This window comes from Fukomys damarensis, unplaced genomic scaffold (genome assembly GCF_012274545.1).
Source record: "Fukomys damarensis isolate Sample0158 unplaced genomic scaffold, DMR_v1.0_HiC HiC_scaffold_26, whole genome shotgun sequence".
In the NCBI taxonomy this organism is placed as follows: domain Eukaryota; kingdom Metazoa; phylum Chordata; class Mammalia; order Rodentia; family Bathyergidae; genus Fukomys; species Fukomys damarensis.
The window spans coordinates 24,331,679-24,348,769 of record NW_022900938.1 but is presented as its reverse complement, the minus strand read 5'-3'; the positions used below and the strand labels follow the sequence as shown (position 1 = coordinate 24,348,769).

At 34.3% G+C, this 17,091-nt stretch overlaps 1 protein-coding gene across 2 annotated transcripts in view; it reads right to left on the bottom strand.

Moving 5' to 3' along the window:
* Tlk1 (tousled like kinase 1) overlaps positions 1–13,735 on the bottom strand; it is a 92,646-nt gene extending 78,911 nt beyond the window's left edge. For both annotated transcript variants that reach the window (XM_010606968.1, XM_010606969.1), the window contains exon 1: positions 13,617–13,735. In XM_010606968.1, the coding sequence (XP_010605270.1) occupies positions 13,617–13,730 (114 nt within the window). In that variant the 5' untranslated portion in view covers positions 13,731–13,735. The remainder of the gene's footprint in view (positions 1–13,616) is intronic.
* Between the last annotated feature and the right edge of the window lie 3,356 nt (positions 13,736–17,091).

The window sequence follows — 17,091 nt, the reverse complement described above, 5'->3', positions numbered from 1 at the left end:
TATATATATATATATATATATAAAAAACAGAATTCCTTTGAAAGTACTATTGGAGTAATAAAAAACTATAAGAAAAATTAGAAAAAATATTTAAACTCCTAACTGGAAGAGCACAACACAAACCCCGTATCAATCCAGAAGGCCCAACATCAAATTTTTCCAAAGCAACATTTTATGCCAGAAGAAAATATTTAAGATACTTAAGGAAAGAAAATATGATTAAATTGTTTATATATTCACCAACACCGATTTATAACACAGTTATCAGAATATAGTCAACAACTGCTCCCATGAGTCCTTCCAAAAGAATCTATTAGAGAACGAGCTTCAGAAAACCAAAAGAAAAGTTTAATCAGTCTGAGAACTGAAGGCAAGCAACAGTATTATTTACTTGCTGGTAAGCATATCAAGATGAAATATTCTATCATCTGCATTGACCAATGGCCATAATTCTCAGTACAGAAGATGCAGATGCAAATAAAAGCCTAATGGTCCTGAATCTGCACTGGAAATATTGATATAAGTTCAATATTTTATCTTTAAAACAAACAATAAATACCTGAATACCTCATTTGAGAATAACACTTCCATAGATAACTATTAATTCTGGGGGGAAAAAATTAAAAACACCTACCTGAAGATACTTGAGCAACCAAAAGTGGACAATCTAGATAAGAGACAACATTTGGAAGAAAAGAACATATTTGGATGGGTTTTCTGTTTTTAAAGCTTTTGCCTGAGGGAAGATCCTGAGCTGCCCAGGGCAGCTAAAACATGTATCAAAACCTGCAGTTTTACTGGCTTGAAAAACCAGAGTTTGAGGCTACCACGGCAACTGGAATATAAGGAAGATATGCTGGAAGATAAAGAAATGCAAAGAAAAACTCCAAAATTTGGCATATAGGCTCTGGCCAGGTCTCTAGCTGATCTATGTATGAGTGGGAAAGACTCTTAAGCAGTCCAGATAAGGTTTCAACTACTGAACAGAGATGTCAACTACTGCCCCTGCAGGGAAATATGGTTAATTTCAGTCCAGCTGTAAGTTAGCAGCCCATAAATGAAACAACCCCCTCCATCAATAGTCTCCAGAACATACCAAAACCCAGTGTCTGTAGGGTACCACTGACAGTATGTAAGATAAAATATAAAATTTCTAGGTGAAAATATTACTCATGCTTAAGAAAAAAGACAACAAAGTAACCAAACATAATAAAAATACTGGAGTCAACAAAGATTTTAAAACCAGCTATTATAAATATGCTCAAAATGACAAAGGAAAATATGCTTGCAAAAAAGAACATATTGGATATGTCAGCAGAGAAATAAAAACTGTAGAAAGGAAAGATGTAAAATTAGACCTGAAAATTTCACTCTAAAATACAAAACAATTCACAGAATGAGCATTAACAACAGAATGAAGACTATACTAAAGTTAGGCCAAAGGAAATTATTCAAAGAACAGACAACAATATTTTTAAGTAGTATTTACTGAACACTATTAAGCAGTCTAATATACATGTTAGAGTAAAAAAAAGGAAGGGAACAGAAACATAAAAAACATTTGAAGGTCCAGGTTCCTGTGCCTGCCTCACAAGTGCAAGGTCCCAAGTTCCATCCCTGGTAACATAAAAAAAAAAAAAAAAAATTGAAGAACTGTAATCCCAGCACTCTGGAAGCTGAGGCAGGAGGATTGCAAATTTAAGACCAGCCTGGGCAATTTAGAGTTTGTTGGATACTGTGTCAAAATAAGAAATAAGAGCTGGGAATACAGCTCAGTGAGAAGGCCCTGGGTTTAATACCCAATACAAAAAAAGACAAGAAGGGGGAAGGGGTCCAAAACTTGGTTAATGTCTCAAATTTACAGATTGAGAGCTCACTGATTCTTCCCCAATAGGCCTTGTGTTAATGTCATACAAAGTGGCATCACAGTCAAATACCTGAGACCAAAAGTCAAAGATCTTAAAAGCAACCAGATAAAGTGTACATGAGAATAAAAAAGGGTATGACTGGCTGCTGACCTGTCATCATAAACATTGGAGACCAAATTTACTCTCTGGAAATGGTAAGCCAGGAACACTGGAGACTGACGTGCATATGGCACAGCTGAGGACACAGAAAAGATTAATTCCAGATAAACACACTAAATGAAGACACAGCCTCCTTCCCATGTTTTTTTCTAGAAAATTAGCAGCCACATTTATTCTCCACACATAGGAGATGACATATAATTTAAAATGAAACCAATCAGAGTTAATCTAGTCAGTAAGGGGAAAAAGCACAACACACACACACAAAACTCTCACTAATATCCTCATAACAATTACATATTTTAAGAACAATTAAAACAGTACCTGAAAATAAGAATACAACAACTGAAGAAAGAAAATAAAAAGGTGGATTCAAAGGTAAAGTTGAGGGGGCCAGGGCATTAGCTCAGTGGCGCCATGCCAGCCTCACAAGTGCAAGGTACTGAATTCAATCCCCCAGTACCAAAAATTTTTTTTTTTAAAATTAAAAAAGAAAAAAAAAAGAGATAAAGTTGAAGAAATCACACGAAGATCTTCCCAAACAGACAAACAAAAAGAAAAATAGGAAATAAAAAGAAAACTAGGACCAAAGCAAGAGGCCTTGGTCCAAATAGTGGGGGAGGGAGGTGTTAAAAAGTAAAGAACTAAAATTACCCAAATATAATTCGAGAAACTTTTCCAGAACTGGAAAGTGCTAGTTCAAAGAAGGCTACACTAAGGCACATCACAACAAAGAAAAAAAAAATTAAACATAGAAGTATGTAAAGACAGATTTCAAAAGCTTCTGGAAAAGAAGCCATCACTTACAAAGGACTAAGAATCAGAATGGCAAAAGAATACTCAGCAGTAACACTGAAAGGTGGAAGACAATGGAATAATGCTTTTGAAATTTTGAAATAGGAGTGCTATTACCCAGGTAAACAACCAACCAAGAGGATAGAGTAAAATATGCAACATCTCAAAATATTCACTGCCCATATACTGTTTTCTCAGAAAAATGACTAGAGAATCTTCTACACCAAAGCAAAGGAATAAACCAAGAAAAAGCAGTACAGAATTCAGGAACAGGAGCTCAAACACAAGACAGATATAAAAAATAATTCCTTTGATCATTAAGAAAGGAGATTCTAGGATGATCAGTATATTCCCAAGAAACAAAGAATTACCAGCCTAAATTAGAACAGAAGGATGACTTTGGGGTAGATGACTTTAAAAAAGAGAGAGAGAAGCTCCACTGCCTACCTCGCAAGCACAGGACCCATTTGATTCCTGATACCAAAAAAAAAAAAAAGAGACAGAGGGACAGAATAAATAACTTGTATTTTAAAATAATAAGAGATCTGCATATCTCTGCTGGAAAATATATGGGTGATTACAATGGACACCAAAAATTTAAGAAATAAGTCAACTATTAACTCTGGTCAAAAGGTATATGCAAGAAGAAATGTAATAATGCTTCTTTAATGGATCAGCTATGAATAAATTTATAATCAAAATATAAACACTGAAATACTGATTTAACTATAAATTGAAATATTGTATGGGGACCAAACTGGGATGGGGGCAGGGAAGTGTGAGTATGTAAGAGTATATAATTGGATCACTTAAAAGTCAGTAATTATCTAAAACTGAAAAAGATAAAGATCTATAATAACAGTTGGAAAGATGGGACAAAGGTCTACCAATTTTCATTATAGGCCTACCAAATTTTGACTTGAACATGGGTTGTATGACATTTTTTCTTGATTTATAAGAATTCTTTCCACATTCTAGGCTATGTATCTTCTATGGTTTACCTTGTCTCTCTTTAGTTCTACTTAGCCTTTACGGTTAGTGCCTTTTGTAACCCATTTATGAAATCTCTGCCAATCCAAACTCATGAATAGCTTATTCTTATTAATACCTTATTGTTCCCTTTCACATTTAGATCTACAATTCACCTAGAGTTGGTATTTGTATCATGGTAAGAGCTGAGAATCCAGGGTATTGATTTTCACATACAGCTACCCATTTGATCCAGCATACCTAATGCTAAAGATCTCCCTTTTCCCATTGCACTGTAGTGTCTATTTATTGCCTTTGTTATAGATAAAGTTACTATAAACAGTTGGGTCTGTCTGTTACTAGACTCTGTCCTATTCCACTGATGCATTTTTTCCTATTCTAATATCAGTGTTACGCTGACTTAATTACTCTAACTTTACCATATTCCTTGACATATAATAGTATGACCTTGATGACTGCCTTGGCTGTTCTTGGTCTTTTACATTTTGATATAAATTGTGCAATCAGCCTGTTAACTTCTACCTTCCCAAAACACTGCTGGGTTTATAACTGGCAATGCACTGAATGTACAATCCATTTAAGAAGTGACAGCATTATACACTTATACAATGTGTACTGATCTAAGTAGGGTAATCAGGATTTCCATTTCTTTATTATTTCTTCAGGGTTCTCTTTTCTAGTTCTCTTATAAATATATAATGGGTCGTTGTAAACTGAAGTCATCCTACTATAGCACAGAAAACTAGAACTTACTCCTTCTATCTGTATTTTGATACCCATTATCCAATCTCCTTCTATCCATTTTCCCCACTGGTCTTCCTAACCCTAGTAATCCTACTCTTTTTTGAGATCAACTTTTTTTGCTTCCACACAGGATAAAGAACATGGTATTTGTCTTTCTATCTCTGGCTTGGTTTTCCTAACGTATTGCTTTTCCATTTCCATTCATTTTGCCACAAATGATAGGACACAATTGCTTTTTTTAAAATGGATGAATAATACTCCATTTTGTGTATATTCTAAATTTTCTTTAAAATTTATCTGTCAATAGACATCTTGCCTTCCTCCATATCTAGGATACTGTGAGCAATACTGCAACAGATAGGAATACAGGTATCTGATATGTGGACTTAATCTCCTTTGGATATACATACTAGAAGTGGGACAGTTGGATCACATGGTAAATCTATTTTTAATTTTATGAAGAATCTTAATATGGTTCTCCACAATAGCTGCACTAATTTACATTGCCAGCAGCAGTAGTTCCCTTTTGTCTACAGCCTTGCTAGCGTTTATTTTTGTTTTTTTTTTATAAAAGTCATCCTGACTGCAAAATAAAAATGGCATCACATGTGGTTTTGAGCTGTACTTCCCTGATGGCTACTGATTTATACACTTACTATAAGGTTTTCAATGGTAATCTTGTCAATAGTCTTTAAAAGAAAAATAGTATTGAAATAGAAGATACTTAACTGATGCTATTAAGATTTAAAAATTAATTTTCTCAGTTGCATAAGCCACATTTTAAGTACTCAGCAGCCACATGTAGCTACTGACTACATACTGAGCTGTACAAATACAAACAGGGCCATCATTTCAAAAAGTTCTACCCAACAGAGTTCCTATGGACCAGCAAACTGCAGCTCTCCACCTGTTTTTATAACTAACGTCTATTGGAACTATATAGCTACACTCATTCGCTATATATTATTTAGGAATGCTTTAGTGCTACAAAGGCAAAATTAAGAAAAGCAACTGTGACAGAGACATATGACCCTAATGATAATAATTACCTGCCCCTGTATAAAGTTATTCAACTTTTACTAAAGACAATACAAAAATGGGGGGGGTAATGCCTGAGGGAAGATTAAAACTGCAATGCTCCATTTCACCAATAGATGCCCTCATCTAACCAGATTTAATTTAGTATAAAAATTCTTTGCTTCCCTAAAAAGCACCATCAAATTTTGAATTTGAAATTCAAGTCTCATGATACAAACCACAATAAACACTTCCCATTTGAGGTGCTCAAAATTGAACTCAATTTCAAGATAGCACCATAGTTTCTTTTTGGAACTGGGCTTTGCTTATATTTTTGATGGGACTATAAAATGACCTACCGAGCTAATAACAAAATCCTAAGGATCCTATATGCATACTCTCTATCTACATCTACAGTCAAAAACCCAAAGGGAGGGTATAAAAATGATACTATATTAATCAACTCTGGACCTAGAACTTTGGGCTTCCACAGAGATATTGCGGGGGAGGGGCAGACAGACAGACAAGACAGTATGTGTTAATCCAGTGAAGATACCGCAAACTGTAAGTAAGCAGTTCCTACTGCCTAAACACCCATAGTTGTCCAGATTTCTGTCCATGTCTGATTTTTTCATCCTCTGAACCATTCCGTGAATTGCTCCACATCCTGCCAATATCTTCCCTTCATTGCTTAAGATAGCTAGAGTTGGTTTCTTTTTCTGCAAATAAAGCCCAATGAATGATATAAAATGTAAACCATTTATAAATGGTTTGGCAGAAAATCTAGAGTAAACAAAATAGAAAACAAAATTGGTGTATAAAGATAAACATGATCTGTCCACCTATAATATCTCATTGTTTGTTTGTTTGTTTTGGGGGGGTTGAGACAGGGTCTCACTATGTAGTTGAGACTGATCTGGAACTCACTATGTAGTTCAGGCTGGTCTTGAACTCACAGCGATCCTCCTGCCTCAGCCTCCTGAGTGCTGGGATTACAGGAGTGTGCCACCACACCCAGCCTATAATATCTTATTTTAAAGGAGGCACGTCAGATATATGTTGACTAGGACCAGCTCTCTGTAAGACTGGCCCTTCTGGTTCCCACACACAATGTCAATCAGCATCATCACTATTCTGTTACTGGCTGTGTTAGTTGCCTTACTATTCATTCATTATTTCTGTTCTTAGCTGTTATCAATTAATTCTAAATACTAATTGAGGAGCTTTAAAATTCAGATTGTACCTATGAGTATAAAGGGAAGAAACTACTGTGTATCCCTATCATCTCAGACACCTTTAGTTCACTGACATAATCACTCCAAATATCCATTGATTATGTCAGAGGGAATACTTTATATTTTAACCAAATGCTTTTGAAATGTTAGTTAAACAAACTATTAAGACCACCTTCCAATTTCCATGGATAAGATGATAAATATGCAAAACCAAGATATATCCATCTGGAAATTACTAAACTAAGCTTGTTCTGATTTGGCTATTACTAGAATCACTGTAAGATATCTGACGGTGATTTTGTTCTCTCTCTGCAAAGGACATTAAGTGCAACCTTACACCATGAAGAGTACTTTAAAATATATGCTATCAGGAGCTGAGGATGCAACTTAAAGTACTTGCATAGTGTATATGAGATATACAAGAAAGAAAATAAAATGCTCAAGAAATGAAGCAACTAGATGTTCTGTTTTTAATGTGATGTTATCATGCTAAGAAAAAGCAAAACAAACATCGACCCTATTTTCAGTTTAAATGATCTTGTTGGTTCTGACCTTAAAAGCATATGCCTAAAGCATAATATTTGAGCAAGTTCAGAATGACCACATGAGTCCATGGGAACTCCAGGTGCAATTCATGTATTTTCCCTCATATCCTAGAATATATAAAATTCTCAAACTAGCCTTCTACTTGCCCCAGTCTCCGAAATTTTTAAAACAGTATTAGAATCACAGTATACTGTTTTGATTTCTTAGTTATTTCATCCCCAAAATCAAGTTAACTGAGAATAAACCACTGCTATTGTTCTCAAGATCTTACTAGTCTACTGGGAAATAAAATATGAGATAAATGCGGTTCAGATATACAAAGGTGTCAATGGAAGGACATAGGAAGTCCTCCAAATTTGGATTTGAGCAAATCAACTAGCAAGAAGTAGGCAGAGAAACAGTCTCAATGTGCTGTCTCATCTGACTCCTAGAGGAAATACAGTTTTGTTGCTGCAAGCCTCTGGTCACAATCTTCTCAAAGAATCAACACATAACCTTGCTTTACATGTTTTAGTTTAAAGACATCTTTTTAATAATAAACACTGTGACTCACCATTTAATTCATGGCCTACAGAACTATAGCTGATGTCTGAATAAATTTTATTAATATACATATTTTCTTCATAAAGCCCATTACAGCCTTCACGCACTTATGACTACCATAGCTTTCTGCACTAACTTATAGGTGGTTTCAGCAATGAAATAGAAATTAGAAAGCACAAAAAGTGTGACGGGCCAGGGATTTAGCTCAGTGGTTCTGCCGCCTGCCTCGCAAGCACAAGGACGCAAGTTCGATCCCTGATACGAAAAAAAAGTGAAAAACATGGTACTAAGTAAATTGGGAAAAAAATATTTGTTTAAAGCAAGAAAGCTTAAAGAATAAAGTATCGGGCCAGGGATGTAGTTCAGTGGTTCCGCTGCCTGCGCAAGGACCTGAGTTTGAACTCTGGTACCAAAACAAAACAAACAAGTAAGGATAAAGTGTCACTTTGCTCAGTCTCGTATAACTCGAAGTGCTTATTATTTTGAATAGGCACAGGCCTCTGGGTGACCATAAAAGTGATCAGAGCACTGATTTCGAAGTTATAAATACATCTTAGGAAATAAGTAAATTTGCATATATGGACTCCTCAAATAATGAGGACTCTGTGGAAGGAAAGATACATAACCATCAAAACAAACATCAAATACATTATAGAAATCCTATTCAGTTTTGCTAATAAAAGAACCTGTATCTTTCCCTATATATATATTTTTTTGGGGGGGATGGGTACCGGAAATCGAACTCAGGTCCTCACATTTGCCAGGCAGGCAGCAAAATGACTGAGCTAAATCCCTGGCCCACCACAAATTTTTTTAATAAATTCACTATTTCTAAAACTGGCATGCAAAAATGTGTAAGTGTATTATCTTTTTTGTGGCTCTGCAGTACTTTAAAATTACCTATCTTTGGGCCAGGGATTTAGCTCAGTGGTTCCACTGCCTGCCTGGCAAGTGCAAAGTTCTGAGTTCAAACCCCGGTACCAATAAATAAATACATACATACATACATACATACCTATCTTTACAATTCAAAGTTTGTGACTCGGAAGAATATTTTGCTATTCATTCATGCACCCTAAGGTATTTATTGAGGGTCTCTGTTCTACTGCAGAGGCCTGGAATATAATGGGGAAAAAAGAGATTCAAGTCCAAGTCTCTATTACAAGAAGGGAGACAATGAACAAATGTATAAGCATTTAGTACTATGTAAGGTACAAATAAGTTCTAGAAAAAAAATGAAGCAGAGAAAGGGGTTGACTGACACAGACATACACTGGGCAGTGAAAGAAAGCCTCTTTGAAAAGGTGACATTTGAACAGAAATGTGAGGAAAGAGGTGGGGCGTGGTGGGGCACACCTGTAATCCCAGCACTCGGGAGGCTGAGGCAGGAGGATCCCTGTGAGTTTGAGACCAGCCTGGGCTACATAGTGAGTTCCAGGTCAGTCTCAACTACATAGTGAGACCCTGTACGTATACATCATACAAAAAAAAAAAAAAAAAAAAAAAAAAAAAAAAAAAAGAAATGTGAATGAGGAAAGGGAGAAATATGTTTGAGGCATTTGAGAGATAAGCCAGGGTTAACAGTTAGTAAGAACTAGATCAGAAGGCTCTGTGGGGCATAGTGAAGATACTAAATTTTATCTGAAATGCAACTGGAAATCTTTGGAAGGTTCTGAGTTGAGGAAAGGTTGATTATAAAGTTATATTTAATTATACTTTATTCTCTCTGATTATCTGAAATATTTTCTTTCCTGGTATTTCCAATCTTTGTAATTTTTAGAGTTGTTTCTTGCCAATAGTCTGCTGGTGGATTTTCATTTCTTATGGTAATATACACTTTATTTTTTCTATCTTGTACAGCAGGAAACAAAAATAAAATATTTTATTTCTTCTTAATCTTTTCCTTGCTTTTGTTGGAATGTCTCTTCTTATTTAATTCTACCCTCAACAACCCACTGCCATAATTTAAAAGTTCTATGCTTACTTTCTTCCTTTTGGCACACATATGATTGATTTTTTTTTTTTCTCTACAGACAAATCCAATTTCAATGTTCATTCTGTGCCCTTAATTTACCTTTCCCCCCTACCTGTCCCACGCAGTGAATCAAAGAGAAAGTTGATTCTGAAGACTGCTTTTATTTCTACATGTAAAAATTCCCAATTTTAACATTATTAAAATTTGCCCAGGCAATTATTCTTCATTTCACAGGTACTTTATCACCATCAATTTAAATACTAATATATTAAGAGTCATTACTCACGACTGTCTTAATTCTGTAACTTCTTCTATATCTATTTCAAAAAATTACAGTTACTCTAAGACAAAACGAATAAAATACCAATTTAATATCATCCTCTGACATCCATGCACAATCCAATTTCCCTTACTATCTCAAAGATGCCTTCCACAACTGTTTTCCCCCCAATTCAGGAGCACATCAAGATTCACAAATCCACACACTACATTTAGGTGGTATGTCTCTACTCTCATAATCTAAAACAATCTCCTTATCCTCTTTTCTTTTTCATGGCACTGAATATTTTGAAGAGGATAGGCCAGTTATACAGGAGAATATCTAAGGGGTATTTTCTCATGAATAATTTCAAATTAAATATTTGCAGCATTAATTTGATGACTTGTATACCTCCTACTGAATGGCCTTAGTACATGTTAGACTCTAACAGTGCCAATGAAAAATCTGACTTTATTATTATAATGGTGACCAAGTTTCCATTTTAAATACACATTTTTCTTTTATAATTAATAGCTAATCTATGGAGTGAAACATTAAGAACTTGTAAATAAACTGTTTTCCAAAACATTTTACTAAATGGTTTTAGCATCTAATGATGAAATCTGCCTTAATGAAATAATTACACTGAGGATACTAAATGGTGATTTTCTGATTCTATATTGGCTGCCATTCTTCTAACACATAACAACAAGCCTATCTTGCACCCACATCTTGGTTCCTAAGTGCCACTTTTCAGTAAAACAAAGCAGAAACCTTTGGAGAAATTCTTATTCACATTCATTACAGAAAAAGTATAAGCTAAGCCAGAATCAACTTCTTATGTCTGAAAATGAGGAAGATAAAAAATTTCAACTGATGCTTGCTTCACAAGCACAATGTTCCAAGTTTGATCCTCAGTACAAAAAAAAAATAAATAAATGAAATAAAGAAGTCATTAATGATTACATTCACTGTGGGGATATGATATATGTATATATCTTATCTAAAGGGAAAGTGAGAGGAGCCCAGAGAAACATTAAAAACAAGATCTTTTTCTCTGAAATATTCATTAAACAGAATTCTGACAAGAATAGAAAAGGACACTATGAAGAAAGGAAACAACAAAGAAGAGTTTAAAAAGTATAACTATATGCGTACTAATAAGACTGAAAAGCTCAAGTAAAAAAAATTAAGAAATGAAATAAATACTAAAGAAAGCAGATAATAAAAAACTTCCTTTCTCAACAAATCCCAGGCTGACAGTTTTAAAGGTGAATATTTATTCATATTCTCAAGAACATTTCCACATACAAATATACATTATGTTCATCTTATGAGGTTAGCATGAAACTGATTTATAAAACAAGAGGGAGGAACCTGTCCCCTATCTTGAGAGGGATACAGACTACAAGAGGATATATATGTGTATCTATTTCTCTTAAAGTACCTACACATACATACACACACACACACACACACACACACACATACACATGAAATGTATTAAATCTGATAAATGTATAGTCATGATTAACTTTATCATACAAATGCAAAGCTCAGCATTTTCTAAAATATCTATCAATACAAATCACCACATTAATAATCCAAAACAGGAAAACCTGAGTATTCTTTTAACCAACAAAAAGATTTTCTTAACTTGAACACCATTTATGATTTTATAAAACAAACAAAACCCCAAAACAAAAATCTTTATAACCAACCAGTAACATAAAGGCATTCTTTAACTTGGTGATAGTTACATACCCTAAACCTGCAGCAAACATTACACAGGAGAAACTTTGGATGATTCCTCTTTTAGGGCAAGAACAAGACAATGTTGAAGGTCATTACCAACATAAGAAACATGAAGCAAAAGAGATAAACTATTGCCGGGGACTTAGCTCAGTGGTTCCGCTGCCTGGCTCACAAGTGCAAGGGCCTGAGTTCAATCCCCAGTACAAAAAAAAAAAAAAGCTATCTGGCAGTGTTTCCTCTTGTATAAGAGTAACCAAAAATTGTTAAGAACTCTACAGGAAGAATGGAATAAATGGGGAGATACTTCGTGTACTTAAATGGGACAAATTAATCGTATAAAGATGTCAGTACTTCCCAATTTAATCTATAAATTCAATGCATTTAAAAGAAAAATTATATTTGAACATTTGAAGGGAAAAGACATAAACAAGTTATTATAAGAAGAATAATTGCCAAACACTAACAAACATATGAAGAAATGTTCAAATTTTATATGAGAGAATATAAATAAGTTGACCTTTGAAGAGTAAAGAATTTGGTCTACCATATAAGGCATTCCAAAATATGACAGTATTTTTAATATGATATTAGCACAAAAACAGAGGCAGACACATATACATACAAACATACACACACATATACATGGTAATTATATATACATGTATCACATACCAAATGTTATATATGCTAAGTACATAAATCATGTACCTGGTAACAGTGGCCTCACAAATCAGAGAAAACATATGGGCAATTTATGGAGCATTGCCGAGAAAATGGGTTCACCAGATGGAGAAAAAATAAAATAGAATCACTACTCATATAAAAGATAGACCCTAGACAGAATAAAGAGCAAGCATAATCATAAAACTATAAAATATAAATGTAAATGATAAAACAATAAAATAAATAAAGAAACTGTAGCTATCTTTGCGGCCCAAAGGTGGGAATGAAGTACCTAAGAAACAGAAGTGTCTCTGGATCTTGATTTTAAATTTCGAGCTTATTTTCTGACCTAATTACAATATTTCCAAAGAGTGATATTTCAGAACTTTTCTTTCTTAGAAATTATGCAAAGAACAAAAATTAATTTATTTTAAAAACTCATTTGATCTTACATTTACTAGATGTAAACTGTACCCTTTTTCATAAATTTAAAATGCATTATAGGATCTTATTGATCATATTTTCCTGTATTTTGAAATATTTTATATAGCATCAGACTGGGAATTATTTCACTGCTACTCTTCACTGTTCATCAATTATTTCCAACTATGCAAGAAAACTGACGAGGAAATTAAAATAAGAAATAAAAGAATGATGGTGTAATGGTAGGCAAAATACAGTAAAAGATCCCTAAGGATGCCCACACACCAACCTCCAGAAATTATGACTGTTCCTTTATGTGACAAAGGGGACTTTGCAGATATGTTTAAGGATAAGGACTTAATTGGGGAGACTGTTTGGTCCTAATCTAATCACAGGGTACTTAAAAGTATTTCTGGGGGTTGGGGTGAAGCCCAGTGGTATACATGCACAAGGTCCTGGTTTGATCTCCAGCACCACAAAGAAAGAAGGGCAGGGTGAGGAAATCAGGTTTATTTATAAATACTAATTTTTCTACACATTATAAAAGTTATAAATAATCTGTCTTTAAGCATATGTACAGTTCCTTTACAAAATATATTTTACATCAATAATACAAAAAAATTAAAGTTTAAATGTGTACTCACTTTAGCTCCAACACTGCAACTACCAGTGCTCCCTGTACTCCCACTTGCAACTCCAGTAAATCTGGCTTCCAATAACTCTTGCCTTCTTGGATCCAGACTATGAAGCTCATCCATTGCACCTAAAAATAATGAGAAGAAATAAATATATAGATACACATATACCTATATTTAGACACACATACTTATTTATACATAACAAAATATGTATGTAGTTATCAATAAAAATTTATAAATGAATGCTACACAGAGATGAAATTAAAAGGCTTTTAAGGCTTTTATAATGTCTACATTTACTTATTAAAACATCTTACAGTATATTTCCATCGTGGTTTGTCTGTTTGGCTGGTTGGTTTTTTGAAACACGGTCTTGCTAAGTATTTCAGTCTGGCCTTGAACTCACTATGTAGCCCAGGCAGGCTTTGAACTTGTGATATCCTCTTGCCTCAGCCTCCCAAGAGCTAGTATTACAGGCATGTGCCACCATGCCCAGTCCATCATGTTTTTTTTGTGTGTATTTGTTTTGTTTTGGAGATAGTGTCTTACTATGTAGTCTAGGTGGCCTTGAATTCAGTATATAACACAAACCAGGCTTGAACACACAATCCTGCCACAGCCTCCTAAGTGCTGGGATAATAGGCATGTGCCACCACCATGCCCAGCTGATTCCCATAACTTCTGACTGCAACCCACAATGATATAGTTTCCATCCAACTGAGTATACAGATACATACATACATATATACAAAAGTCTTCACAAAACAACTTACTTCACTAAAGTAATAAGAGTCCTGTACAGGACTATGGATTGGGGTCCAAGACTATGCTATTTTAATCCATTAAAGAAGTGTGTGTGTGTGTGTGTGTATACAGACAACATATTGGTTTTGAGCCAATAAACTCATTTCACAAGCCATTAATGGGCTACAAGACCACAATCTGAAAATACTGCTCTTGCACTATAATCTCCCTATTACATACTAAGTGATATTACTGCTTATTTTGTTTCTATATACATTAAGTAACTGCATTTTAAATTGTGAAGTTCTGTTTTATTGTAGTCACTTTACTGATGAGTTTTTGTAAAGCAATCCTTATATAAATGATGTAGTATTTACATACAAATCCTCCCTTAAACTTTAAATCATCTGTAGATTACTTAAAATATCTAATATAGTATGAATGCTAGGTAAATAGTTCTTATACTGTATATTTTAGGGAACAATGACAAAAAAATTCTAGTAATGCAGAACAGATGCAACATATTCTCCCCAAATATTTTCAACTCTGCAGTTGACTTTCTTGATGCAGACATGAAGATACGGGACCAATTTTACAATTGATATTTTTAGTTTTAAGGTTCCGCTGGATAGATTAAACATACACATATAGATAAAAAAAGATAACTGAAATAATACCAATTACTAAACAATCACTTTGAGAATGGGGGGGTAGAATCCTCATGTAATTGTTACTGTGCAGAGTAAACAGCCTAAATTCTAATTAAAGTTCAATTAAACCCTTAAAAGTTATTTCATCTGCTAATTCTCTACTGATAAGAACCTAGAAATGACATAAATGAGTGGTTCTCAGAGGGAGCAGAGAGGATATTATCCACATTTTGGAAGGATTTGAGAACTTTTTCAAACTAAACTAGACCTTTCCACATACCTTAACATTCTTCCTCTAAAGTTGAACAATTATTTCCTATATACACTTTACCTTTTAAAGTTCCCTTTCAACCTCATCTGGATGGAGGACTGGTGGATAGTAGCCACCCTTACACAGTTATTTGCATCCCTGTTATTGAATGTCTTCTCCATTCACTCCTCTTTCTTCTATACAGAAAAGAATAATTTTGTGTAAGAAGCTAACTCTTCTCATCTCTTGCTTTTGATCCCATTTCTTAACATCCAAAAGATCTTTCACGTGCAATCCACCTCTTATATCTTTTCAAACCTTGCCACCTTCTGCCATTATGTCTTTTTAAAATATCACCTTAGCTTGAATTTCATAGCCATTTAAAACGTTCCAAAAGCTGATGATTTATATCACATTATCCCTAATACAACCAATGATTTTATCTTCTTCTTCTTTTTTTTTTTTTTTTTTTTTGATCCTGCTACTACATCTGAAACTATTATTCCTCGCTAGGGGTAAAAACAAAAATACACAGTTCTAGTTTTCAAAATTCTACCATACCTTTTCTGTTTCTTCTTCTCTTACCTATGAGTATTCCAAGATTAAATACATGACTTTTTGTTCTTTTCAGACTCCCTGTGGCCGTAAATTTAGGATTCTCAAACATCTCCTGTTTGATAAGTCTTAATCTTAGCACTAGAGTTTATAATCTATTGAATTTTTTTATAAAAAAACTATCAGTTCATTTGCACAGAATTATTCTGAACACATTAAATCACATTTTAAAACTAAAGTACTATATATGGTACTAAGATAAAAACACAAAGACCAAAGGGTCAAGATAACTCAGAAGATAAACCCTCACATGAAATGACTCAACAAGAGCATCTAGACCACTAAATGAGGAAAGCAGTCTTTTATCAAATGGCACTAGGAAAACTGGACATCCATATGCTCCCCCACAAATTTTTGGACTCTTGAAGACTTTATACCATATAAAAATTAACTCAAAATGGAACAAATACCATAAGATCTAAAACTATTAAGCTATTAGAAGAAAGCAGAGGAAAGCTTCATGAAATTTACTTTAGCAGTAATTCCTTGGATATTATTTCTCGACCACCAAAAGAACATAAAATCAAAGAAAAATAAGTTAAACTTCATCAAGATTAAACTTTTTTTTTTTTGGTACCAGGGATTGAACTCAGGTCCTTGCACTTGCAAGGCAGGCGGCGGCACCACTGAGCTAAGATTAAATTTTTGTGCATGAAAGAACACAATCAACAAAGCAAAAAGACAACCCACAGAATAAAGGAACTATCTACTAATCATGTATCTGGTAAGGGGTTGATATTTAGAATATATAAAAAACTCCAACTGCACATTAACAAAAAAACTAAACCAGTTTTAAAAATGAATGAAAGATGTGAACAAAAATTCTCCAAAGACAATAAACAAATGGGCAATAAGCACATGAAAAGATGCTCAAGATGCTTAGTATTAATCACTAAGGCAATGCAAATTATACTTCTCATTTACATCCGGTTAGGATGGCTGCTATTTAAAAATAACATTTTTTAAAAAGTGTTTGCAAGTGCTACAGTTTGGATCTGGAAAGTCTCCCAAAAGCCCATGCAGCGAAAGCTTGGTCCCCAGCCAGTGGTATTATAGGGAGGTGATCAAACCTTTAAGAGCTAGGGCCTAATGGAAGGAAGTGAAGACACTGGCAGCATGCCCTTGAAGGAGCTCTTGGGATTGTGGTCCTTCTTCCATTCTTTCATTTGCCAGTTGCCCTAAGATGAGAAACTTTGCTCTACCACATGATCCCCACCATGAT